This window comes from Propithecus coquereli, unplaced genomic scaffold (genome assembly GCF_000956105.1).
Source record: "Propithecus coquereli isolate 6110/MARCELLA unplaced genomic scaffold, Pcoq_1.0 Scaffold119, whole genome shotgun sequence".
NCBI classification, from domain to species: Eukaryota; Metazoa; Chordata; class Mammalia; order Primates; family Indriidae; genus Propithecus; species Propithecus coquereli.
Genome location: NW_012135969.1, coordinates 6493942 through 6521006, shown reverse-complemented (window position 1 = coordinate 6521006; position 27065 = coordinate 6493942). Strand labels below are relative to the sequence as shown.

General features: G+C 42.6%; 1 protein-coding gene across 1 annotated transcript; it reads right to left on the bottom strand.

The window, feature by feature from the left end:
* Positions 1-1632: 1632 nt before the first annotated feature.
* Positions 1633-26645, bottom strand: CALCOCO2 (calcium binding and coiled-coil domain 2). Its single transcript, XM_012662549.1, has 13 exons — positions 26532-26645; positions 18854-19043; positions 14850-14949; positions 14545-14678; positions 13626-13751; positions 11201-11289; positions 10735-10804; positions 9999-10121; positions 9651-9737; positions 6984-7079; positions 4623-4758; positions 3284-3312; positions 1633-2819 (listed from the first exon to the last, which is right to left on the bottom strand). Exons 2-13 carry the CDS (start codon positions 19031-19033, stop codon positions 2643-2645), a joined length of 1347 nt encoding a protein of 448 aa, XP_012518003.1. The 5' UTR covers positions 19034-19043; positions 26532-26645; the 3' UTR covers positions 1633-2642.
* Between the last annotated feature and the right edge of the window lie 420 nt (positions 26646-27065).

Sequence of the window (27065 nt, the reverse complement as noted above, 5' to 3'; positions counted from 1 at the left end):
GCCATATTAAGTACAAAAATTTAAAAATCCAATTCAGATATAAATACTATCTGCTCCCATAACTTCCTGCTATTTTTTGCAGGTATTGCACAGCTATAAAATGTGTGGGTGCAAGGAGGATGGAGGGAGAAGGCCAGGGTGGGCAGTGGATTATATAAGAATGATTGTTTCCTTTACCACTGAACATAACTTCCCCCTTTAAAGCCTTGGTAAGAGCAGCTGGGGATAATGAACAGTGGTTAAAGATGCTTTGTTTTACATTCAGCAAAAAGGATCATTAACACCTCAACTGTTTTTTTTTTACCAAGCTTGTGGAAGGGCTCCTGCTGCTGTTGATAATCACGGTAACCCTCAGGGTAGCAGGGGCAAAGGGGTGGGCAAAATGCCACCAGAAAATGGCATTCACTGATTTGGATTATGTGCACCACTGCTCCTCTCCATTCACGTGCTTAATTAAGAGCTGACTAGTACAAAATAAATGAAACTGCAATTCTTCACTGGAACTATCTGGGGACCAACAGAAATTCTGCCGGGAGGGTGCGTGCCAGAAAAAATCCTTTATTACCGTCTCCCTGTTATATTCCCATTCTAGAGTCAGTGTTAATGTCACATCTCATTCTCCAAGAGACATCTTATTGCAATGGTTATACAGGAGGAGTAGTACAGTTTCATCTTCATTTTATCAAGGGTGAAATCAAAGCAAGAAGCTGTGACAAGGACAACAGTGTTAGTCTAGGGCATACCTCGCAATCTCATCAGGGAAAACTGTAGTAGGAATGTTGATTATAGTTGGCTCAACCTTATCCATGACATCATTCAAAAGTTTTTGTAATAGTCTCTAGCGACCACCTGGTAGACTGCCTGGGAGTCATTCCCATTTGTTCAGTCCCTGAGGGGAAAGCAAACGGAATTGCTTTCTTTTTTTTTTTTTTGAGACAGAGTCTCACTCTGTTGCCTGGGCTAGAGTGCCATGACGTCAGCCCAGCTCATAGCAACCTCAAACTCCTGCGCTCAAGTGATCCTCCTGCCTCAGCCTCCCAGATAGCTGGGACTACAGGCATGCACCACCATGCCCGGTTAATTTTTTCTATTTTTAGTTGTTTGGCCAATTTCTTTCTATTTTTTTTTTTTTTTGAGACAGAGTCTCACTCTTTTGCCTGGGCTAGAGTAAGTGCCGTGGCGTCAGCCTAGCTCACAGCAACCTCAAACTCCTGGGCTCAAGCGATCCTCAGCCTCCTGAGTAGCTGGGACTATAGGCATGTGCCACCATGCCCGGCTAATTTTTTTCTATATATTTTTAGTAGTCCGATTGATTTCCTTCTATTTTTCGTAGAGACGGGGTCTCGCTCTTGCTCAGGCTGGTCTCGAACTCCTGAGCTCAAACGATCCACCTGCCTCGGTCTCCCAGAGTGCTGGGATTACAGGCGTGAGCCACCGCGCCTGGCCTGGAATTGCTTTCTTATAGTTCAATAAGGCAGATCTGGATAGAGGGCATTGAACTTAGTTCACAAAGGGTGCCAAAATCCACACTGCTCCTTTTCAGAAAATGCATGGAAAGTTAGAGCAAGAAGTCAGGGCCCCAGGGTTCTCAAACTAATGCTTCATCACCTCTCTCCCCACCTCAAGATAATGGCCAGGACAGTTTTGTTGAATAGGTAAGACAGGTAAAGAGAAATCATTGGCGAGGTCTGCCACTCTCACAGTCCTTTTGATCACACTTTTCCCATAATCTTATAAAATGAAAGACCATAAACTGAAAGTTTGTTTTAAATTACCTAAGTCCCTGAAATAGAAGAGTAATTTATTTTTAGTATTAAAGAGATTAACAATAGTTGTCTCATTATTCTGACTTATCCATATTCAAACTCACCTGCTCAGAAAGTGGCAAACCCATAGAGCTTCTAACAATCTCTACTTAAACCATTAAAAAAGGACTTATGACAATAAAAATCATGTGCATAGGAAAGATCAAAGAGTTGAAAATGCCAATCAGAGGTATGCAGAGAGAAAGAAGGCTTTCTGTGATTGAAATACGATTTCTGTCCATGGTTGAGGAAGAAGATGCTTCTTTTGGGAGCTGAGAAATTAAAATGAGAAAACATTGGTATCCAGATTGGATGTCCAAGTTCTTTGCTGTGCTATTTTTGGCTAGTCTAATGCAATCACCTGGAGAAAGAAGTCCAAGGAAAAGGAAGGAATTCTCAACCTGTGATCAATCTCCAGCCCCAGGGTTAGAACTGAGGACTCAGTACAAATATTCTCAAGGCCTGACCCTGAACAGCAGTAGGACAACTTAGAAAACTAATCACTCAGTATCAGATCAGGCCTGTTGTGAATACACATGTCAGTTCCGTCCCAGAGCCCTTGTACTGGAGACTCCTGGAAGAATGGGCACTATAGGTGAGAGGATGATACATCTAGAGTTATATGACTTAAAGGTAGTAACCCACAAGGATGGAAGCAGTAGCCCTTAACACTACCCTTCAGATGATCGACAACTCTACCTTTAGGGGCAGCAGCACAGAGGAAATCCCCAGTAATTTCAGGTTAGGTAGGATTTTGACTCACATAACTCATAGTAGAAGCTACAGGTTCTACTCTATAAAATCTATGTACAGCATAGACCCAAGAGGCTGGAACACTTATAGGGAGTGGCAGAACACATGGTCTTCAAAGATCTGCTTCTCTCTTTCTGAGAAGACCTTGTCACAAATTGGACATTTCAAACAAAGGGTCAGCATCTGCTGCTGCTCCAAGATGTGATCACAAATGCCATCAGCAAAGTCTGATTCGCAGATGGGGCATTTCTTGATGGAGAGCTGGGTAGAAGAGCAAAGAGTCAGTATGAATGTAAGTTATTTGTGGCAGAGACATGTTCATCTTGTTTTCTACTGACTGTATCCTCAGTGCCTAGCATCGGTGGATGAAACAGAATGCACATTTGGAGATACTCCTTGGATTAAAAAGGGCAAATATTGCTGAAGCAGCCCACATAGCGTCTAGCCTGGAAGGGGCACTGGACATGCCTCGTTTGGCTAGCCACCTGGTTCATATCTCCTCCCTACCTATGCTACCAAACTCAGCTCAGAGGTGGAGATCTTCAGCTTTCTTCTTCCCACCTCAATAGGCTGGCTCAGCTTTAGGCCCAGAACAAACTGATCCAGGTGACCTCTGGAGTTATCAAAATGAACCAGTCTCCCTATGGTTATCCCATGAACTGGAGCAGGAAGGGAAATTTTCTCTTTTGATTTGATGTGAGCAATCTCATGAATCAAATACTTACCAGGCTGGGGGAAGAACTTTCCTGGATACCTGGGAAATTAAAAAGATTCCATTCAATAAAAAAATATCATCCCTAGATTCTCCACCTGTGTTCTGGTAGATATCTTCTGTAATTTTCACTGTTCCCTTTCTCCCCACTGCCTGCCTCTTTCCCATATGCATATATTTACTTCTAATAGAGGGAATCTAGGTCAAAGATAAGGAGAAAAGAAAAAAAATAATGAAATGGCATGTTCAATAACCATGTATATATATGCTATATAATCAGAAAACACAATAAACCTATTTTCAGAGGGGGAAAATAAATGAGATTTTAATAAAAATAATAACAATTTAACAAGGAAACAGTCTGAAAATAGATTTTAAGACTGCATCCATGCAAACACTTATTTTTCAAATTAAATGCTTAGACATATTTTTTATTTTTTTTTTTTTGAGACAGAGTCTCACTGTGTTGCCCGGGCTAGAGTGCCGTGGCGTCAGCCTAGCTCACAGCAACCTCAGACTCCTGGGCTCAAGCGATCCTCCTGCCTCAGCCTCCTGAGTAGCTGGGACTACGGGCATGCGCCACCATGCCTGGCTAATTTTTTCTATATATTTTTAGTCGTCCAATTAATTTCTTTCTATTTTCAGTAGAGATGGGGTCTCGCTCTTGCTCAGGCTGGTTTCGAACTCCTGAGCTCAAACAATCCGCCCACCTCGGCCTCCCAGAGAGCTAGGATTACAGGCGTGAGCCACCGCGCCCGTCCCTGGTTGTGATTTTTAAGATAATTCTACTGCTTTAAACTGCCTAAAAAAAGTAAATGAGATCTTATATCGCTTTTGGAGACAAAAGAGAAAAGCTCCCTGTTTGGCAAGGACATGTTACCACAAAAGTCCCAGAGTGACAAGCACGGTTTCACCCCCATTTCCTGTCCTACCACCCAGGAGTCTCTGTGGAGCATGCTCCTGCTACCCTGGGTCAGGCCGTCGGAGTGGCCGGGCAGCATAACCTGCCCCTCACGCTTCCATTGCTAAGCCTTAATTAGCTTCCTCAGCTTTGTATGTGTATATCTTCTACATAAAGACATTTCTCTGATTTATACATTTGGATTGTAGCCGCGGGACTCAATTTGTGTCTGCTGCCTCTAGGCGAATGATCTGATTTGCGTCTTCTCGATTCAGATTTATTTCTCAATTAACACTTCTCGCCTGGCAATCTTTCTATTGGGTCCTCAGCTCCTGCCCAGCAAGTCTTAACAATGAGACTGGTCTTAATTAGCATCTCAGAGAAAAAAAATTTAGCAGGGGAAAGGGATGCAGGCAGGGGTCTTCCAGTCAGAAAGGCAAAGTTGTCTTACCAGAATAGGGGTTCCCATAGACAAGTCCCGGATTTTGTTCTGCACCTTCCTGGTCTGAAGTAGGCACTTGGTAGGGCAAAGAGTCAAAATCCAGACCCATGTAAGTGAGCAATCTGCGGTTCTCCTTCTTCAAAAGCTAAGGACAGAGTATTTACAGACATGTTGAAAGACAACATTGAGAATGGCCACTAGGAACTAGCTAAGAGATGCCCATTAAAGGTAATTTTCGATTAGCAGTGTAGCACCAGAGAAGCTCAATAGGTGATAATCCACAATTCTTCAAAAGGGAAAGCAGCAGTCTCCATATTCCAAAGATCTGAGTTCTTTATATCCAAATTTAGACATATTTACTGGATTTTAAAAATATTAATACAAAATAGAATTTTAAATCTCTGAATACCCACCAACTGAAGAGGGGACAAAAGTTGTGTGGATAAATGAGGGTGGCAAGAGCTATATTAAGATTGAAACTTGTATATTATTGAAAGAAGAATATTTCTTTCAATTTCCTTCCTATGACAATTTTCTTACACAATGTAAATATTTATCTGAAATAATTTTTCTCTTGTTTTATCCTGCCAAATGGATAAAGCAAAAGAGAGAGTGAAAGGAAGGGAGGGCGGGAGGAAGATAATGAGAAAGAGAAAGAATGAGAGAGTAGAGAACAAGATACGAATGGCACAGACAGCATTTAAAGTTTTTAGAAAAAAATAAAATCAGTAAACCTCCCTTAATGTTTAAGATCTTTTCCATCCAATCTTTTCCATTGTGTTGCAAACTGTGCACGTACCCTGTCCCTCACTACTAGACTAACCCAGGAAAACAGAGATTTCAAACTCAAGGTGTACTTATCTAAATCAAGAGAATGGAGCCTGGACACCATAGCAAGACTCCATCTCTACAAGAAATTTAAAAAATTAGATGGGCTTGGTGGCGTGTCCCTATAGTCCCAGTTACTCAGGAGGCTGAGGTAGGATCGCTTGAGCCCAGGAGTTGGAGGCTGCAGTGAGCTATGATAGTGTCACTGCACTTCAACCTAGGCAAAGAGGAAGACCCTATCTCTTAAAAAAAAAAAAAAAAAAAAAAAAAGACCAGAAATAGATCCCAAAAGCCTTCGGCAAGCCTAGCATGGTGGCTCACACCTGCAATTCTAGCACTCTGGGAGGTTGAGCTGGGAGGATTGCTTGAGGTCAGGAGTAGGAGACCAGTCTGAGCAAGAGCAAGACCCTGTCTCTACTAAAAATAGAAAAATTAGCCAGGCAACTAAAATCAGAAAAAATTGCTGGGCGTGGTGGCACATGCCTGTGGTCCCAGCTACTCGGGAGGCTGAGGCAGGAGGATCTCTTGAGCCCAGGAGTCTGAGGTTGCTGTGAGCTAGGCTGATGCCATGGCACTCTAGCCAGGGTGACAAAGTAAGACTCTGTCTCAAAAAAAAAAAAAAAAAAAAAAAAACTCGTGACAAACATTGGCATAAATGATATAATCAAAAGTAGAAATTATTGAGAGGGAATTAGTCTTTAGTAGGTAAGAAGTTTCAGTGTTGCAAGATGGAAAAGTTCTGGACTTAACACTACTGAACTGTATACTTTAAAATTAATAAGATGGTAAATTTTATGTAATGTGTTTTTACCACAATTTTAAAAAAGCAGAATGATCACTTGGAAGCATAGCCTAGAAATGTTACAGGGAGAGCAGAGATGGAGAACTGCAGCAGTCTAGATAGAGGAGTAGCCGCCAGAGGATGGACACCTATCCTTCGATACTGGGCAAAAGCATGAGCATGAATTCAAGTGCAACCACTATTTGCTGCCATATCATCCTCAGTCAATCAATTAACAATAATTTAGTGTTTAACACACAGCGGATGATAAATATTGGTTGGATGAATGAACGAACTGATGAATGAATGAACACACAGCATTTTTATTAGGGGCCTACCATGGGTCCAGCACTGGTATAGACCACCACTTCTGCTCCTGGTTTGGCAGCAGAGAAAAAGGAAAAAGTCGTGCTGAAGGAAAGGGGGTCCCCCAGCTAGCATAAAAGTGATATAGGATGTTACATCCCCCATGGCAATACTTACAATAGCTGTGAAGTTAAAAGCAAAAATAGGTCTTCCTCAACGCTGCTCCTTTCAAGGTAACTATTGCTAGGCCAAATGAGTTTCAGTTGTAGAACAAAGACAGGGTTTTGTGGTAGATCAGGAAACCAGATTAAATTTACTCTTTGTTTAGGAGCAACTGTTTCACCCCCTGTCCCAAAAAGAGCCCTTTTATTTAACTTTTTATCATTACATCTCTGGGCCTCCTTGCTCCTTCCCCTTAAAATCCTGGGGTTTTCTACTTTCTTTCACACACTTACATCATTTTCTTTTCCTATTCTCTCTTTCTCTCTCTGCAGAGCATCATATATAATCTTGTTCTCACCCAGTCTTCTTGACAGGTCAAAGTTCTCATCCTGTCGACAAAAAAATGAGGATTAGGATCACATATTCAATCTGGGTCCAAGGTGGGAGATTATAGAGGATCTGGCCTTCCAAAGGGGTGGGGCTGGGATGGGGGAGAAGGCACCCGGGAGGAAGGTACTATGGATGGGGCACTGTGAAAAAGTGACTCAATAGGGGGGAGGGGGGGCAAGGGCAACATACGTAACCTAAACATCTGTACCCCCATAATATGCTGAAATAAAAAAAAAAAGTGACTCAGTAAAATGCCCGAAGGCACGAGCTGGCATTAAGATGCTGGTTTCTTCTGGTTTAGCTGGGAGTATAAGTGATCAAAGAGAGAAAAAGTCAGCTTGGAGAACACCTCAAGACTAACTTTTCAGAATTAGGGATCAAGGGAGCCTTGTTTAATCCCACCCAACCATGAAAACAATCATTTTTGTTTTAATAAACGCCTCAGTCAATGAAGCCTGAAGCACTTAGGTTTAGGTGGATGTGATTCCCTCCCACAGGGTGAGGACAGGCATGTGGACTCAAGTTACACTGAGCGAGAAGGAACGCTGGAAGGCATTTGTCCAAGACCACAAGGAACCCAGACTGGGGTCTTGAGCTTCCCCATGTGATGGGCTGACCTAACTAGCTTCAAGCTTCAGTGTTTCCCCTCTCCTACCTGTGTACATACGCATGCGCACACCTCACAAACACACTTAAGCTAATTCTACTAGTTGTGGTTTTTGTTTCATGATTTTTTATTCGAATGCTGGTGCCCAAACTGCTGTGTGCTTCTAGCCGACCCTGAGGTAGTAATGCGAGAGGGGCTACCCGATGACAGTGCTCACTGCAGACGCCTTGCTCCCCATCCCCATTGGCTCCTGCGGGCTCTTCTGGTCCTGCTTCACTTCCTCAAAAGGCAGAAATAAGAAAGGGCTATCTGAGTCTGCACAGAACCTGCTCCATGGTTACAAAAACCTTCCCTGACACCCATGGCTGAGCTGAGGCCTGTATTTCCAGGGACTCCCATGCTATTAATGGTTTCTGGCTTCGTACTACATACCTCCTGTTAGCGGAAAGATAAATTTCTCTCCCTAACAAGGGTATACAGTCTTCTGGGCTTTTTCTAAGAACCACAGACCTTCACACCCCTTGTTCTCCTGGGCCCCTTATCTCTGGCACCTACCATTGCAGCAGCCCTGAGTTGCCTGATCTCTTTGTGAAGTCGGTGACACTGTTTGTACTTCTCTAAGAAACAGGCTTTCCCGGCCTCTACCTTTGCCTTTAGGCGTTCCACCTCTTGCACTAACTGCTCCTCCACTGCTGTTTTCTGGTTCTTAGGCTCCTGAAGCATAAGATATATAGTCCCCATAGTTAGAGGCCTTTGGGATGCATGAGGAATGAAGAATTGCTATCAGCCAGGTGGGGACCCCTAGCTCTTGCAAAATATTCTATGGAAACCAAGGAAATCCATACCTGTCACCGGGAGGTTCAAACCTTGGAATGACTACAGATTATTTAAAAATGGTAATGTCTTTGCTATATCAGATGTCACAAACTTGAATGTGCCTACAGGTGCCAGGCAAGTAATGTAATCGAATGAAGGAGATGAATGTGAGGAAGCGGTGAAGACTGCAGCTAAATGGAGGACACAGGACCCATCTGACGGGCACAGCAGCGACCCAGCACCAGATACTGCTGCTGTGAAGGAATGTGGGCTCAACGTTGCCAGACCTTCTAATTTTTCAAAAGAAGCTGGAAATACAAAATTTTTATGGCAAATATTTCCATTGTAAAATGTTGGTAACTAATTTCTAAAAAAACATCATTGAGGCCAAATAAAATATTTCTGTGGGCTGACCTCGATCTGTGAGCTGCCGATTTTCAAACTTTGTTCTACTCTTTACTGTATCACGCTAAAGCATACGGTATCTTATATATAGTAGGTACTCAATAATTGACTGAATAACAATTGGTTGGATGATGCATATATGATGTGAGTTACAATCCCAACAGCTGGGTATCCCACAGACAGCAGGATTTCTCATGCCTTGAGACCAACTCAGAAAATGGGGCTTCCAGGTACCTTTTAGCACCGCGAGGCCTCTTTTCTAACAATATATTATAGGAAATTATTAGTCAAGTAGGCTTTCATTACTGTATTACTGAACTCAGAATAATTTATAATAATGATAATTGCTAATACATTAATTATAATAGAATTTGCTTTGAGTGGTGTATTTTCCTGTTGTAGAGCTCTTTATAACCATTCATTTGCTGCCCCTACAGTAACTCTATAAGGGGGAGTAGGGGCTATTCTGTGCGATTTCCAGTCCAAGGATTGTTTACTACAACCTGTTAAGAAGTTTAACACTCAAATATTCCTTTATCACTCATCACACATTAGAAATGCCCACCTCTCCTAAATGTTTTGTATGTGGTAGATTCTCTGTCCTTTTGGGGAGAAAGCAAAATACGCAGAGGTGAAAGCTATTCCAGTCTGCCCTACTTATCCTCTCCATCACTGAAAATAGACCTTTATCCCCTCCTGTCTTTAGGCTCCCTCCCGCATAGCCATCCAAAGACAGACATGCCGTTAACTTCTGTTGCTTCTTCGCCGCGGCAGTTTCTTTCTGCTTCATCTCCTCCACTGTCTGCTCCAGCTTCTTCTGGTGCTCCCTCTGCACAAAAACAGATGTCAGTATCAACGCTGGGAAAACACACACATGCACACATGCACCAGGGAGCTGATGAGCAAGCAGGATGCAGGGGGAGAAGCAAGTCTTCTCTTGTTAGTTTCTGAGTAAAGCCATGAGATACCTCCTTTCAGATGGCTTTCTCTGAGGCCTTTCTCAAAGCCAGCGATATGCAAGTGTACAGAAAGAAATCATGTACGTTTTCTTGCAAATGCCTAAAAATGTTATGTTCTCCCAGGACTCTACCTGTTCAGTCAAACTGAGAGAGAGCTGGCCATTTTCCTTTTTCAGATGCTCTAACTGCTCCGTCTTATCTTGAGCTCCCTGAACAAGCTTCTCCATTTCTTTCTCTTGAGTTGACAGCTGTGCCTAAAGCAAAAATGAGAATATAATCAAGATATAAAAGAAGGAAAACAAAACAGGATCAATGCTTTTTTTTTCATGTACAGTAACACAAAGAGATGTGTTTCCCTAGTAACTCCCAAATATCCCTTAAAACTCCTTTACTTTTCAGCTCTGCTTTATACCCTAAAATCTAAGACTCACCTGAGTCTTACATGAACCACTTTTCAAAGCCCCTAAGGTACAGCTTCCTAAGAATGAAAGTAGTTCTGCTATCTGCTTTATACTCTAGGCTTTTGAGTAAGATTTTTTGAAAAGATGAAGGTTTAATCATTGATATAGACTGTCATCTATCTTAAGAGCTCAGGATAAATATAAATTGAACAACTTATTAAGTTCTTTGTGGACCATGACTATTAAAAAATGGGAATGGAAAAATGGGAGGAAAAAAAAAAAGGAATGGGTTAGGGGATTACCTGGTCCAAGGATGGAAAACACATACCCCGAAACTCTAGTCTGATGCTGTGAAAGGTATGCCATTAGGCACTCACTACAATGAAATGCATCTTTCTGGGCCACCAAACTGAAGTGACTGCAAGGCTAAGAAAATACCCTTTGGCAAAGGTATAGCATCACCTACCTGAAGCTGATCCACTCTCATTCCCATCTTTTCGTTTTCTGAGGACACCTTCTGGTTTTGTTCTTTCAGTCTGTGGAGGTGGAGATGACTAAGTGAAACATTCACTGCTTCCAGGTCAGCTTCCTCTGGCTTTAAATGATTTCAGGCTGGCTTGGCTCTATGCCTGCAGAGTTATTTTAAAGTCCACTAGTCTCCACTGTAGTCCTGTTTTGGCTTCCTGACTCCAAACAATTGCAAGTGTTCAATGCCTAAAGTTAATACTTGAATTTAGATCATTTCTCCTGACTATTCTGATACCAATTCTCTAACCTAGAATTAAAGAGCTCATGATTCAAAGGGGGAGAATCATACCTATCATTGTTCTAACAGTGTTTTCTAATGAATTCCAGAAATCTAATCTGACTCTACGTAAGGGTGGCTATAATATAGCAGCTGCTCCCATCCGAGAATTACAGGACACACTCACTGAAGCAGCTCCGTCTCCCAATAGTCCTTCTGCTCTTTCACTTTCTGTTCCAACTTCTTATTGATGTTCTGGAGGGTTTCTAGCTCCTCCTGTAGGTTGAAACATCATCAAAGGGTCAGACCATTTCTAAGATACTTTTTGTTTATTGAGCACTTATTATATGTCAGGTATAGCATGACACAGCAGTGAATGAAATATCCAAGTAAAGAAATTTCTAAGCCGGGCGCGGTGGCTCACGCTTGTAATCCTAGCACTCTGGGAGGCTGAGGCGGGCGGATTGTTTGAGCTCAGGAGTTCGAGCCCAGCCTGAGCAAGAGCGAGACCCCGCCTCTACTAAAAATAGAAAGAAATTAATCGGAGGACTAAAAATATATAGAAAAAATAGCCGGGCATGGTGGCGCATGCTTGTAGTCCCAGCTACCCGGGAGGCTGAGGCAGAAAGGATTGCTTGAGCCCAGGAGTTTGAGGTTGCTGTGAGCGAGGCTGACACCACGGCACTCACTCTAGCCTGGGCAAAAGAGTGAGACTCTGTCTCAAAAAAAAAAAACAAAACAAAGAAATTTCCATACTAAAATGTTTTTAATATGTTCTTCCTATGTTAAAAATGCATCTTCCTTAATTTGTCTTCCACTGGAGCTTATATTTATCCATTAATTCATCAAACGTTTACTGAGTGCCCACTACACACCAGACACTGTTCTGGCACTGTAGACAGACATGCCAGTAGACCAAACAAAGTTGCTTTTCTCCTAGAACAGTGCTGTCCAATAAATTAATAAGTCACATATATAATTTAAAAATTTTAGGCCGGGTGCGGTGGCTCACGCCTGTAATCCTAGCACTCTGGGAGGCCGAGGCGGGTGAATTGTTTGAGCTCAGGAGTTCGAGACCAGCCTGAGCAAGAGCGAGACCCTGTCTCTACTAAAAATAGACAGAAATTAATCGGGCAACTAAAACTATGTAGAAAAAAATTGGCCGGGCATGGTGGTGCATGCCTATAGTCCCAGCTACTTGGGAGGCTGAGGCAGTAGGATTGCTTGAGCCCAGGAATTTGAGGTTGCTGTGAGCTAGGCCTGACGCCATGGCACTCTAGCCCAGGCAACAGAGACTCTGCCTCAAAAAAAATAAAAATAAAAGTAAAATAAAATAAAAATAAAAAAAATTTTGTAGGCACATTAAAAAAAGTAAAAAGAAACAGATAAATTAATTTTAATAATAGTATTTTTAACCCCAAATAGCTATAATTTCAACATGTAAACAAGTAAAAGGAAATTTTTTACATTTTTTCATATTAAATCTTGAAATCTAGTATATATTAATATTTTATGATTATATTATAGCACATTTAAATAAAGTCACATTTCAAGTGTTCATACTAGTCCTAGACATTTGTTTTTTCTTTCTCAATTTCATTCTACACTGAAGTCAACCTTGTACATCAATATCAACTCCCCGCTTTTAGCTCTAAGCTTCTCAAATTTCTTGTTTATAGACTTTAGAGAAAAATCGCTTCTTAGCTTAGTTTCTAGCATTATCAACTCTCATTCATCAACTGCTGATTTGAAGGATGATTCAAAAGAGGAGACATAGCAACCTTACTTTATCGTTTTTTTAGAGGCAGGGTCTTGCTTGTCACCCAGGCTGGAGTACAACGGCCTGATCAATGCAACCTCAAACTCCTGGGCTCAAGCAATCCTCCCACCTCAGCCTCCCTAGAAGCTGGGCATACAGGTGTGGGCCACCAAGCCTGGCTAATTTATTATTTTTTGTAGAGACAGGGTCTTGCTATGTTGCCAGGTTGGAGTGCAGTGGCTATTCATAGGTGCAATCCCACTACTGATCAGCACAGGAGTTTTTGACCTGCTTTTTTCTGACCTGGGCCAGTTCACCCCTCCTTAGGCAACCTGGTGATTCCCATACCATACCGATGCCAAACTTAGTACAGAAATCAACTGGCACAGCTCCCTGCAGCCCAGAACTTCTGGGATTAAGTGATCCCTCCTGCCTTAGCCTCCTGAGAAGCTGGAACTACAGGCCTGTGCTACCATGCCCAGCAATACAGCAATACTAACTTTTCTCTCTCAATGTCCACCTTCTAGCTAATCAAAGCAAATATTTCAAACTATAAACAGGCAATGGGAAGAAGTAGTCAGACTGCTTGGGTTTGAATCCAGACTCCATCGCTAATTACTTAAACCCTCTAAGCCTCAGATTATAAAACTGGAATAATAATAGCCCCTATCTCAAAGGTTTGCCATGAGGTTTAAATAAAATAATCCATATAAAACTGTTAGCACCATGCCTGTTCAAAAATATTGGTATAAGGGAGTGAGATCATAAGGAAAACAGAAAATGGTGCTGGATGAGAGGTACCATCCAATTCTGATTTCCATGCTCCAAGTTCACCTTTAACCAGCAGCCATACCTGCTTCCTCTGGAGCTCAGCCTGCATGTCTGAGTTCTGCTTCTGGAGGCTGACACAACTGTCCTTCAGCTCCTGGTTTTCTTTGCAAAGCTCCTTGTTTTGCTGCTCAATCTCTTCCACCTCTCCCTACAAAAGAACATTCCATAAACTATATTTAAGTCCCTCTAGCAGCAAATACCAAAAGGCTAGGACGGTGAGGGTCTGACTGAGTCCCACTCACTGAAGTGACATCTGTCTACCCCAATGGGAGCATCTCCTCAGTACGTAGGTAAGGGTGTGAGAGAGGTATGTCTGTATAATCGCAGCATTAAGCCGGCCATTACCAAGAAAGATAAGCAAAAATTAAGGCCATAAAAAGTTAAAAGGGGATAGAAGAGCACAGATTCTTTCTGCAGACACTTAGTATTATTTGTCTCTCCCAACGGATTTAGCTGCTTGAGGCCGGGACAGTGTTTGGATTGATTCTTCCTCACATCCCAGCACCTATCATAGTGCTAGATGAAAAGTAGGTGTCATGTTAAAACACTGAGAAAGTAAATGGATCTAATACTCATGCATGCTGGGTCAGGACTGAAAGAGATAAAAGAAGAATATTTGGTGCTTCTCTCCTTAAAGGAGCTTATATATATTCACTGTGTTGCCAAGATGTGCAGTGACAAAAATTAACCAGAAAAGTGCAAGGGCAAACTGAATGCCAATTGAGTTACAGAAGTTTTAGAGAAGGGAGAAATCATTTATTGTTGTGACTCTTGTTAATGTCCCTAAGTCATTCCTGAATGGCTGTGAGTGGTTACTGTATAAATTTTTCCCAACAATATCTGTTAAATATTCAATAAAGCCCTATTGACTCAAATTTCACTCTATCCTGGAATTGCTACTCTTAATGGCAGAAAGGGACTTAGGTGAGATGTTTACAGACCTGAGTGGTAACAACCAGGATGTCCTCCTCATTTTCTGGACGGAACTGGAAAGGGATACTTGCTCCCCGGACCACACCATCCTGATCCACATAGCAGAACTGGTAATACTCATCATCCTTGGGCAGGTAATAAGCTGAAAACACAACATGATTTTTAATCCAAAATTAAAAGTATTAAAATTAAAAGACTTCCAGAAAAGTAAAATTCTGGAAGTCTTTTTATCTGCCTCAGAAAGCTCAAGCTCACGGGAATTAGTCAGTCTTGGCTACTGTCTTCAACATCTTTGATCCGGTATTTTTCTCACCTTTGAACTGGACTTCCTGTTTGGCTGATATGTTGTTTAGGTCAATCGGCAAAGTAACCCACATGAAGGTGTAATACTCACGGGTTGTCTTCCACCCCACCTGCAATGACAAGAGGGTCTCATTTAGCACTTGAAAGGGCTCAGGGGAGGCGGGGGGAGAAAAGGAAAAAAAAAAAAAAGAAAGGGCTGAGGGGAAAATCCTTATTTGGGCTGTATCTTCTTAAAATGCATATACTTTTTATGTGTATGTGTTGATGATACAATAGAATGAGTTCATTATGACAAGATTTGCACACCACGGCTCAAAGCTTGTTTTCTGACTTATGACAACTATATATGGGAAAATATCTGACACAACTAAAAATTGGGGTGCACCTACACAGTTCGAAATACCAGTCTTGGAAGGAAATGAGAACTGGCTTCTCAACACCCAGGACAAGAACTCCAAAAATTGTATCTTCAAGTCAGACATAGAGATGAGAGTGATTGGGGGTAAATGGTCTGGGATTATGAGCACTGATCCTCTTCCACGGTGTTCTCAGAACTTCTATAATAAATCAGAAAGCTCTTCTGACCTACCTTTCCCATTGGTTTGTGTTCTACTGTGTCCAATTCGGCCTTGTCATATACCAACCTGGTTATACCACTGCATTTAAAATATGCATTCTTTTGAATAATCTGTGTGTTGGGGCAGAGGGACAAGAGGGTTCTTAGAATATGAGGCATCAGTTAAGAGAGTCCAGGTCTATATAGTTTTCTTTCTCTATTGTTTTTCTTAATGAAGGCTTTTTGGTGATAAAGATATTAACAACAATCTGGTAGTCGTAAAGGCCTCTTCTAGGTATTGAATGCAATAAATCATAAGATGTAAGGATACAGCAAAATATGCCTCAGAGCAGAAAGCTGGCTAAGTGGAAAATATCCTCACTAAATGTGAAGGGGGTAAAAGATTGCTCAAATCTTATGTGGAAGATAAAAGCACACCAGAGAATAGAAAGGAAGCCATTGTGTCTTCAAGGGGACAACACTCAGCAAATGAGAAACAAAATTACATTTATAGTCATATTTTGACCCTGCCTGAGCCCAGTGGGAAGAGGAAGAACTATAAATAAATTCCGGTTTTATATATTAAGGAATCAGAACAGGGTTGAAAAGGCTACACCAAAAGCTCATCAGAACATACTAGGGCATGTTTTAGAGTCTCATTAATACACACCCCATTGCTGTAAGCATCTCTGAGCCCCTGCAGCCTGCGGTGGTACAGGAAGCAGGAATTTTATGGAGTCCTCATTCACATCCTGGAGTTTCTTAATGCGCTGTGACTGGGAAGGCCTAAAAATTACTGCTGTCTTGGAACAAGGAAACAACTTCCAGCCACCTGCAATCTCTGTCCTTGGCCGTTCCACTTGAGTAGTCCTGGGCCCAGGCTGCCATGGAAAGATTTTAAATGCCCAGGACAAGAGTATGGAGCACAGGATTATACGCTGAAGGAAGGAAAGCTGACTCCTGCCTGCTTTAGGCTCCATCACTGCCGGTAGCTTTCACTATACCGAGAAGATGTAACATATTGCACGTATTAAAAAACATTTACTGAGTGCCTACTTGGCACCAGGAATTACCAGTATTAGGGGAGACGAGGAGTTGAAGAATGGTCTGATTAAGGCTACACTGAAAGAACACTGGGGAGAGCTTTAAAAGTGAGAGATGAAGGATAAAACTTTACAGTCAACTCTTCATTCTCTAATTTACCATCTGTTGTTCAAATGAATTCAGCAGAGCAGAGGAGAAAAAGCAGAGGTGTGGGAGTCAAACTTGCTGCACCACTTACTCACTGTGAGACCCTGGGAAAGTCACCATCTCTCAGAGATAATCATTTTACCCACCTGTGCACAAGAGACAATACTACCCACTTCGGGGGGCTACTGTGCTGTGACAATTAAATTAGAAAACACATACACACACATACTCACACATAAACAACCTCTTCAAAGGCCCAGCAGAGAGTATGTCCTCAGTGTAGATGTTCAAGTCAATAGCTTTACGGACAATGAACATTAGAGGCCTTTTTTTTTTTTTTTGGATTAACCATTATTTCCCTATTGGGGTTTGGCAATACCTCTGAAATGCATGAAGCATTCCAAATATAAATGTATCTTTTTTTTAATGCTTTTAAACATTTGTTTTTTAAAAGTATGAGATTTTCATTTGGTTTATGGTGAAGTCCTCACTAGTAGTTCCTAAGTGCTTGGGGAATATAACTGGTCTAAGCAAAACAGAAATATAACTGTTCCAAAAAAAAAAAAAAATTACAGGCTGGGCACGGTGGCTCACACCTGTAATCCTAGCATCCTGGGAGGCCGAAGCGGGAGGACTGCTTGAGACTAGAAGCTCTAGACCAGCCTGAGCAAGACTGAGACCCCATCTCTACTAAAAATAGAAAAAATTAGCCAGGCATGGTGGCACATGCCTGTAGTCCCAGCTACTGGGGAGGCTGAGGCAGGAGGATTGCTTGAGCCCAGGAGTTTTGAGGTTGCTGTGAGCTAGGCTGATGCCACAGCACTCTAGCCCAGGCAACAGAGCAAGATTCTTCTCAAAAAAAAAAAAAAAAGTTACAGACTACATTTCAAAGCCTAGTAATTTTTGAATCATTCTCTTTTTTATTATCTATACCTGTACTGTCCAATATGATGCCATTAGCCACATGAGACAATTTAAATTAATTAAAATTAAATAAAATTTAAAATCCAGTTACTCAGTCACACTAGCTACATTTCAAGTGCTTAAGAGCCACATGTGGCTAGTGGTTTCTGTACTGGACAGCAAAAGTACAGCTCCATTGCAGAAAATTCTACTGGGCAACACTGATCTACATGCTTTGCTATATATGGGGAAGAAGAAAAACAACAACTACCATCAACTTTCCAAGACAGAAAACACTCTGAGTGTGTCAGCTTTCTGTGTTAGAACACCCTTTAGTCTGATGATTCGATATCCTGCAGTCTCGGGAGCCGTCATGACACCTAACAGTGTCCTATGGGTTGTCTACTATCCCTACTCCACATGCCAGTCTTCTTACTTCCAGCTTCCATTCCTCCATCAATAAGCTTGATATTCCAAACAATTAAAGAAAAGGTATTCAACAAGGGATGTAAATGAGCCACAGCTCCTTCGCAATGCAGTCAAGAATGGTGTCTGGTTTCAGGATGAACAGCATTGGCAAACAGGCACATGACATACTGAGATGTCAAACCAAAGGTCACTGACGTTGGGACTCAGCAGTGTAAATTACTTCACTTTGACCTTTACTTCCTGTTTCTGGAAATAAACATTTGTCATTATGGTGCGTGTTGAGATGTGTAAGAGGGAGAGACATGGATGGGGGGGAGAAGGGGACACAGAGAGTAAGTTAATTAAAATTTTTAAATATCATTTCTATACTTGAACTGACAGGGTTATTAGACACTGGAAGAGGTCACTGAAGGAGCTCATCATAAACTTTCTATCCTTGGAAATCTTTACAAAGCCGTGAGACACATTTATTCAGGAATAAACTTTTTGGATGCAGGATGTCAGACTAGGTAACTTCTCAACATTCTTTCCAGATTTATGATATTTGTATTAAAGCAAACTAAATACTGTGCAAGTAAGGAATGTTTAACGTCACAGAAATTACATAAGGGGTCACTCATCTCAGTCAAGTCACACATAAATATTTCAAAATAGGATCATTTTAAAAGCATTTCTATTTGGCTTTCAAAAGCATAATACAACTTGGGGATTGTATCATTTGCCGTCTTATTTTACTAGGGACTGAAATTAAAACTTGAGTCCCACAGCACACATTGGTGTGTTAAGAGCGAAGGTCTAGGGAGTCTAGTTTAGGATTTTAAGATTGGCCACACATAATATACAAAATGCTGATAACACACACAGAGGGTCACACACCCAGGTAACTGAGATTCACCTCTAGCTCCTGATCACTTGGTAATAAATGAACCACTTACCCTGAAGATGCCAATCCAGTCCTTCCGACGGGGGATGAAATGCTGGGTGAGGGTGTAATAGCATGTGATGTCCCCTCCAGGGACGTAGAACTTTTCCACATTGTTAAAGATGACCTGAGAGAAATGACAATGATCCAGCAAGACAGCTGATGTGGGGGGATCTTCTAGTGTCTGTTCCATGGTGGGGGTCCTGTTATGAAAAATGGAAGAGAGTAAAGCTCAACAAGGGTAGTCTGAAATGTTGGAGATTTCTGGGCTCTCGTCCAGGGAACATTCCGTTCAAAGCCAACTCATGAAAAGCAAAATCCTGACAAGTATTGAGATCACACAACTTGCTTTCTGTTTCACTTTGAGCCATTTCGCATTCATAACTTCCTACACTATTAGAATTTTCTGAGACTATCTTTGACCTCTTCACCACAGGCACCACTACTCTAACATACCCTCACTCTCTACTTGTAACTAGTTTGTCCCCCTTTCTCTAAATGCCTTAAATAAACAAGGCAGCCAAGAGAAAATAGCTGGGAATTATAAGACTTAATTCTAGATTTTTCATCCCAACAAGCCCTATCAGGAAAGTCAATTTCTCTGGAGTTCAGCTTCTTCATTCAATTCCATTTATCTGTAATTACCGGGCCCTTGCATAAGTAAACACTCTGCTGGGAGCTGGGGATGGGAGGGGGAAGAAAGACATGAGAGAAGATTATTTGACATGCAGTGGTGACAAGCATGGGCTCTCCAGCTTCACCACGTACTAAATTCGTGACGGGCAATTTACTTAATCGACTGGGCTCTGTGCTTTTTTCCTCATCTGTAAAATAGGGCTAATAATAACCCCATTCTTTTTTTTTTGTGAGGCTTAAGTGAAATAACGTAAAGTGTCCAGTCCTTAAATCAGTGCCTGCCATATAGTAGGCACTCCAGTACTTAGCAAGAGTCTGCACAAAGAAAGGGTTTAACAGGTGTTAGTGATTGTTACTGGTATAGTCTCCGCCCTAAAACAGATCCCAATCTAATATGGAGGATAGATGAGTATACAAGTGACTGCCAAATGAATGGAATAAGAAAGTGCAAAATGCTCTGGGGGTTCAAAAGAAGGAGAAATGAAACTGGTTAGAAAAATTTTAAAAAAGCTTCAGGGAATGAGTAGACTCTTAGATTAGTCCTCAAAGAAGATTAGGATTTTGACAAGCGGGTTTGTGAGTGAGGGCATTCCAGGTGAAGGAAACAGCATGGGTCACAGCAAAGAACCAGAAAAATGCAGCATGATTGGAAGTCAGTGAGAAAGTTTGGATCCCTGTCTATAAAATGGGGATAATAACCGGTGTTTCACCTTTCTAGATCACAGTACAGATAAAATGTGATCAAGAATGGGAAACTAGGCACCTGTAGTCCCAGGTACTTGGGAGGCTGAGGTGGGAGATAGCTTGAACCCAGGAGTTCAAGTCCAACCTGGGCAACATAGTGAGACCTCGTCTCTTAAAAAAAAAAAAGGAAACAATTTGGGGGTAAAAACAATACATAAAAGAAACAAAATGTTTTGAATTATTGACACCTGATACTTCCTGCCCCTCAAACAAATCACATGTACTGTCTTCGAAATGCCTGGCAGGTCTAATATTTAGTGAGTCCATGATTCTCAACACAGAGTTTTACTAGGTGTTTAGAAAAACTCAACCATATTTTCTTCCGCTCTGACACCACAACCACCACCAGCACAAAAGACTTCTGTGACCAAAGGAGGGTGGGGACAAACTGGGCGTCCTCCTGTTCAATCCTAACACTGCCTACCCAGAGGTAGCATCAGATCCCACAGGTTGAGGACTCAGTCCCTAATACTGCTCCTCCGCTCACACATACCAGTTGCAAGTCTGTTCCTCCAGAACTTCTGACTGACCTTCTTTGGGTTCAATCAATTTGCTGGTGGGGCTCACAGCACTAAGGGAAACCCTTACATTTACCAGCTTATCATAAAGGATATTACAAAGGATATAGGTGAAGAGATATGTGAGGTGAGGGACAGGGGAAGGAGCATAGGCTTCCACGCCCTCTCCCAGGTGCACCACCCTCCAGGAACCTCCACGTGTTCAGCTAGCCGGAAGCTCTCTCAATGTTGTCCTTTAGGGACTTTTATGGAGACTTCATTACTTCCAACTCCCCAGAAGTCAGTTTTTTCACAAAGAAGACAATGGGACTTTGGGGCACTGAACTGTCTATTCTTGGGATTGAGCTGAGGAACTAAGAAATGCATTACTTTCTTGTTAGTGACACAGTTTAGCCACATCCTCAACCTCAAACCTCAAACCAGTTTTCGATGATGGGGGAGGAGTCACGTTCCAGTCTAGGTCAAGACTCTTTCCCATCATAAACTGTGATGAGTGTTTCTCTTGGAGGCTATGGGAGGGTGGGGAGAGAGGCTTCTCAGCTTGCAGATCCTTTTTTCCCTAGTGGTCTCTAGTCATACTGAGGCCAGCACGTCCCCTCTGTTCTAAGCCTGGACCACCAATTTATCTGAGCTTGTAAAATGACTTAATTTGTCCTTTGACTATGGATCATGAAGAACATTCAGAAAAGAATGACTGTAACAGAGGGAATGGCCCGGGGGAAAAACAGCAAAGATGTTTTCTGTCTCTTTAAAACTCCCCCTACTCTTTTTGGGAGCTGAAGTCTGCAATCCCTGCCTTGGGCAGGTGGCCAGGAGAGGCAGGGGAATGTCTTTTGTTCATCTTGTTACAGGAGATAGCTCAGCTGAACTGTGGCTCTGGCCTCCCAGGTGGGCAGAGGTCACAGGCTTTGTCTTTGGCAGAGATTAGAATTGAGATTAGAATTGTTAATGACAATAGCCTAGAACTGAAGGCCCTCCCTGTAAAAGCTCTGTATTTCTGCTTAGGGACGGGAATTTGGATTTTGAGATGAGTATCTGCCATTTTTCCTCCTTTGCTGGCAAAGCAATAAACTTCTCTTTTCTTCTCCTCAAACGTCTTGTTCTCCTTCTTCTGATGTGGTCTCAAGGACAAGTGCTGAGCTTTTGGTAACATGACTTCAGGGTGTGCCCCTCAGTTAACCTAAGAATCTTACTCCCAGTCCTCTTCCTTCATAACACTGTCACCACTGTATACACAACACGATGCCCAAGGCCTAGTAATTCTGGATTAAGTATTTGTTGAATAAATGAGTGAACAAGATATGCACGTCATTCATCAAATTGTGAACAAGGAAGGGGTTCTGTGGTTAAGGTGACTCTGGAGCTAAGAGTTCTTTTTTTTTAAGCCCTGGTCTTAATTTGTTGTCTACCATTGGGGAAGCTACTGTTTCTCAGCTTTCTCTTTTCTAAAACAGTGTGAGGAGATGATAATCTCCAAGTGCTAAGTCAGTTCTTGGTATGGCTGGTTCAGCTGGCATGGCTGGTTCAAGTGGCATGGTGCCAAAAAACAAAAGGCACAGATTTGATTTCCTTAAGAACCCATCAAATTCACACTCCATTACCCATGTTCCACACAGTCAAACTCTAGCAAGCTGTTTTGCAAATGGATGCTACTCTGAAAGGCAAGACCAGCCAAGGGTATGGGTGGCTTAGTACAGCCTCTCTTTCCTTACTTGAAAAACAACCAATCTAAGTTAGCTCACGAGCAGAGCACTGCAGAAAGGACAGCACATATATACAAAATGACACGAAGGCGCTTGTGTTCTGAGGCTTGAATGTATAGTCAAAGGAAATTCCACATCTTTTCATTCATCTGAAAACCTAATCACCTGTCTGGAAAAGTCAACAGCCTTGGTTCCTTGCACATCAAAAACGCAAGAGAGTCCATGAAGTTTCCCATTTCAGAGATCTCATCACCTTCCTAGAAGGGACTCAAGAGGGCATCCAATGGCACTCTGGGTATTCAGAACTCAACCATTCTTGAAATAAAGGTTAAAATTCTCCTCTGCCAAAACTGGGGAAGGGGTTAAGGAGGTAGGTAGATTGGAGAACAACAGTGGCTTCCCTTCTTCTCCTTTTTACCAAGTTGAGGACACAAAGGGCCATGGGTAAACCTAGAGCATGACCACACCAACCTGAACTGGGTCAGTGAGAAGTATTCCATTCAACTTTTCCTGGAGGGAAGGCATCTGCTGAGTTTTAAGGCCAGTGATCCTTAAAGTCTTTCCTTCCTCTCAGAGATAAAATTCCCTGGGAGAAATGGGCTCCAACCATGGCTTGGGAATTCACCTTTCTGACAAACCAGTCCAGAAGTGAGCGTTTGTGGAAGGGGGAGGGAAAGAAGATATGGAAAGAAAACTGGAATGATTTAAGCATCAATGTCCCTCTCCTTTAACCACCCTTCCCATTATAGAAGCTGTCCACCATCCACATCTAATATGGCAGTAATTCATATAGGCAAGGAAGAGAGAAGAAATATAAGAGCAAAAGTTAAATTTAGAAGCTCAGAGAACTACTGAGTTATGAAAAATCAGTGGGATGAATTAAGTCCCCTAGAAATTATGAAATGGTATTCCACCTAATTCCTTACTCCTACCCCCAAATCAAAGACTGGCCACAGAAGGAGTGACCAGGGAAAACAAATAGCTATTTTAAAAAACGAAACGATCAAGCATGGGAAAATATCACACAGATTCCACAAGCTGTGAGAGGCACTTTACTTGGCATCTGACATAGTAACTACCCTTTTCCCAGTTTCCAAAAGATTAGAGTCCTCAGAGGAGCTGGCAATAAGAGGAATGTACTTTAGTTTTTTTGTTTTTTTTTTTTTTTGAGACAGAGTCTCACTATTTTGCGCAGGCTAGAGTGAGTGCCGTGGCGTCAGCCTAGCTCACAACAACCTCAAACTCCTGGGCTCAAGCAATCCTTCTGCCTCAGCCGAGTAGCTGGGACTACAGGCATTCACCACCATATCCGGTTAATTTTTTCTATATATTTTTAGTTGTTCAGATAATTTCTTTCTATTTTTTAGTAGAGACGGGGTCTCGCTCTTGCTCAGGCTGGTTTCAAACTCCTGAGCTCAAACAATCCGCCCGCCTCGGCCTCCCAGAGTGCTGGGATTACAGGCATGAGCCACCACGCCCAGCCTTTTTTTTTGAGACAAAGTCTTGCTCTGTTGTCTGGGCTAGAGTGCCATCGTGTCAGCCTAGCTCACAGCAACCTCTAACTCCTGGGCGCTCAAGCAATCCTTCTGCCTCAGCCTCCTGAGTAGCTGGGACTACAGGTATGTGTCACCATGCCCGGCTAATTTTTTCTATATATTTTTAGTTGTCCAGCTAATTTCTTTCTATTTTAGTAGAGACAGGGGTCTCATTCTTGCTCAGGCTGGTCTTGAACTCCTGACCTTGAGTGATCCTTCCGCCTCGGCCTCCCAGAGTGCGAGGATTACAGGCGTGAGCCACCATGCCCAGCCAAGAGGCATGTATTTTAAAATGAGTCCCCTGAATTGGCTTCTAAGAAAACCTGACACATTTTCATCTAATGAGCTTTTCAAACCTAATATACTACTCCCAGGACTATTTCCACAAGGGTATAGATCCTTTTATGTCTTCCCAAAGAAAAGGAACAGTCAGTTCTACTCTGCTCTTTCTGAGCAAATCTGTAAACTACACTTACATGCTTTTTAGCAGAAAAATTTTAAAATGCCCAACATTTTTACATTAGCCTTTTATACCAGTGGACACGTTTCAAGAGAAATGAAGATTATAAGTTAACTTCTCTGGATTAGTTCACAGAATGAAATGAAATGCTTCCACAGCGAGAGAGAAATGCAAATCAATGCCTCATTTGGGAGCAGTACAAAGATAAGTCAAACCCATACTTAATCGAATTCCTTCGTCCTTCTGTACTTTACTTTGTAAACTATTAGCAATTAGCAAAATGGATTAACTGATTTGAATCCCATTCCTCCCCAGCCCTGGCAGAGATGCTTACACATAACTACCCTTAGAGAACACTGGCAGGGGATACTACGGCTGTGTAGATGGCCCTGAGACAGGTAGCAAAAGCAAAGACACAATCACTGGTCCTAAAATTATTGAGCCACTCGCTCTAGTCCAAAATTTTCAAGTTCATTCTAGTTCCCTACCTAAAACGTTTCAGAGTGCCTTATAAAAATTTTATGCCCCCAGGAGGCTGTGAACACTCTATGTTAACAACTGTTTGAATTGGCTGTCCAGTTTGTCATAAGGCCCTCACCCCACATACGACACCACGGTACCAGCACCAGTTCTAGGGGAGAACAGAAAAGTAGTTCTGGGACATGAGAGGCAAGCAGTTGAAAGAAACTGTGAAAAGCTGAAAGCTATGTATGAAATCTCCATTTTACTGAGACTATCCACTTTTTCCTTGAAAGGGGTGACTCCACTATGCCATGTCTCTGTGACATGGGCAGTGACAGTGTTTGAAGTGTGGTGGAAAGGGGACTAGGCTAGGGGCCAAGGGACTTGGGTTCCTGTCTTAGTTCTGCCACCAATTATCTCTGAGACCGAAGCCAAGTCACACTATCTCCTTTTGGCCTCTGTTTTCTCATCAGTAAAACGTGTGGATCAGGCTAGAAAATCTCTAAGGACCTTTCTAGCTATAATGATGATCCTAAGTAAAAGAAAAAGGAAGTGAAAGAGTTCATTTTAACTGTCTCTCTTTTCATCTAAGAAAATAAGGATGCAAGATAGTCTACCAATAAGTACAGTCACATTTTTAAAGGCGCCCCAGACATACTATCTGACTCAAAAGACAATATGACTTGTTAGTGCCAGGTAACTCAGGACTACTGACCACCCTTTTCAAGGTCTTTTCTACTCCACAGCTGTCACGTCTGCTAAAGGATAGAGTTTCAAGGCCCCCTGAAAATACCAGGGAAAATGAGCCATCTGGATATTCCTCAATCATGTGTTCTACGTAAGCTGCAGAGACCTACTGCAAAAAGTCCTTTGATTTAAATAGTTGTTGAGATAGTGGAGAAAAGTTATAAAAATCATCTATATTATTCTATTCAGCCCCAATCATGGCCACTTGTTGGCTTGCATCTGAAGCAAAGAATCCAAGTGACAGAAAAAAGTTAACATGCCCGGTGGGGTTGAAATCATATGTGCGTGGGAACATTAGCTCCCAACCTAAATTGGGCTAATGGTGGTGGTGGAGGGGCAACGGGAGATCAGCTGTAAAGAAGCAGGGCACTACACCTCCCTTTCTTCCAGGCTGTCTAGAACATTTCCTCCTGCAATTGCAGAATGCAAACGGGAAAGTGTTTCAGGGGTCAAACCTACTCGTGGAGGGGGAAACTGAGGCCCAAAGAGAAAGTAACTTGCCCAGGACGAGTAACTTGCCCCGCCTCTGCCTGGAACCGTGGGCGATGACGTCAAGGCGAGGGATTACGGAACCCACGACCTCGGCCCCGGGGGACTGCCGCGTCAAGACCCTCGCGTCAGAGGTGTTCCAAGGAACCTCCCATCCGGCCAGTCCCTGCAGCCCTGCCCTCCTCAGAGAAAACTGCCCCTTAACCCTCCAAGGCCGCGGAAGGGCCTCCAGGGCCTCCAGGACGCCTCTCCCACTTACTATCACCCTAGAGGGTGGATTGTGGTGAAACCCGAAACCGGCCGCCCCTCTACCCACCCTTGGACCTTTCTCAGGACTAGAAGTCAGAGTTTGGGCAACCCGAGGGCCGAAGTGCCCCCTTCCACTGCAGGGACTCACCAGGGGGTAACAGCCAGCAGCAGCGCAACAGCAACAGGGCTGGGAACGGGATAGGGGCGGGGCTAAAAGCCCAAGGGAGAGTCATTCCCGCCTGGTCCCGCCCATAACGTCACAGCGGGCAGCAAGCCCCGCCCCCGCCGCGGCGCTTGCTGGGACTTGTAGTGTTCAGTGACTGGGCCCCAGAGGTGGTCAGCGCTCTTTATAGCATTTCCCAGTCCAATGCAGAGATCTCACCCCAATGAACCTATTTCATCCTCTAGAAGCAACTATCTACTTATTTTTTTCTCTTTTTAACTTCTATTTCTTTCAGTCCTGAATGAGAAATCTTCATATCCTTGAAGGGCCATTGAGTGGTTACTTCATTTTTCACCTACCTCCACATAATACTTTACTAAGACTGGTATAGATGAGACTGTCTTTGGCATTTAATCATGCCTCCCACCTTTCCCGGAGACCCCAGCAATCACCTTGGGTCCCCTAGTTTGTGTGTTTTATGGTTTCCTTTCTGTAAAGAAATCATTTTTTAGAGTTAAT

Bases quoted from the DNA above. Each gene is read 5' to 3' on its own strand.
- CALCOCO2 (XM_012662549.1), bottom strand. From the start codon at position 19,033: ATGGAACAGACACTAGAAGATCCCCCCACATCAGCTGTCTTGCTGGAT. The intron at 10,805-11,200 runs GTGAGTGTGTCC...CCACCTCCACAG, and splicing joins TGGGAGACGGAGCTGCTTCA to ACTGAAAGAACAAAACCAGA. The intron at 7,080-9,650 runs GCATGTCTGTCT...TTTTGTCGACAG, and splicing joins AGAAGCAACAGAAGTTAACG to GATGAGAACTTTGACCTGTC.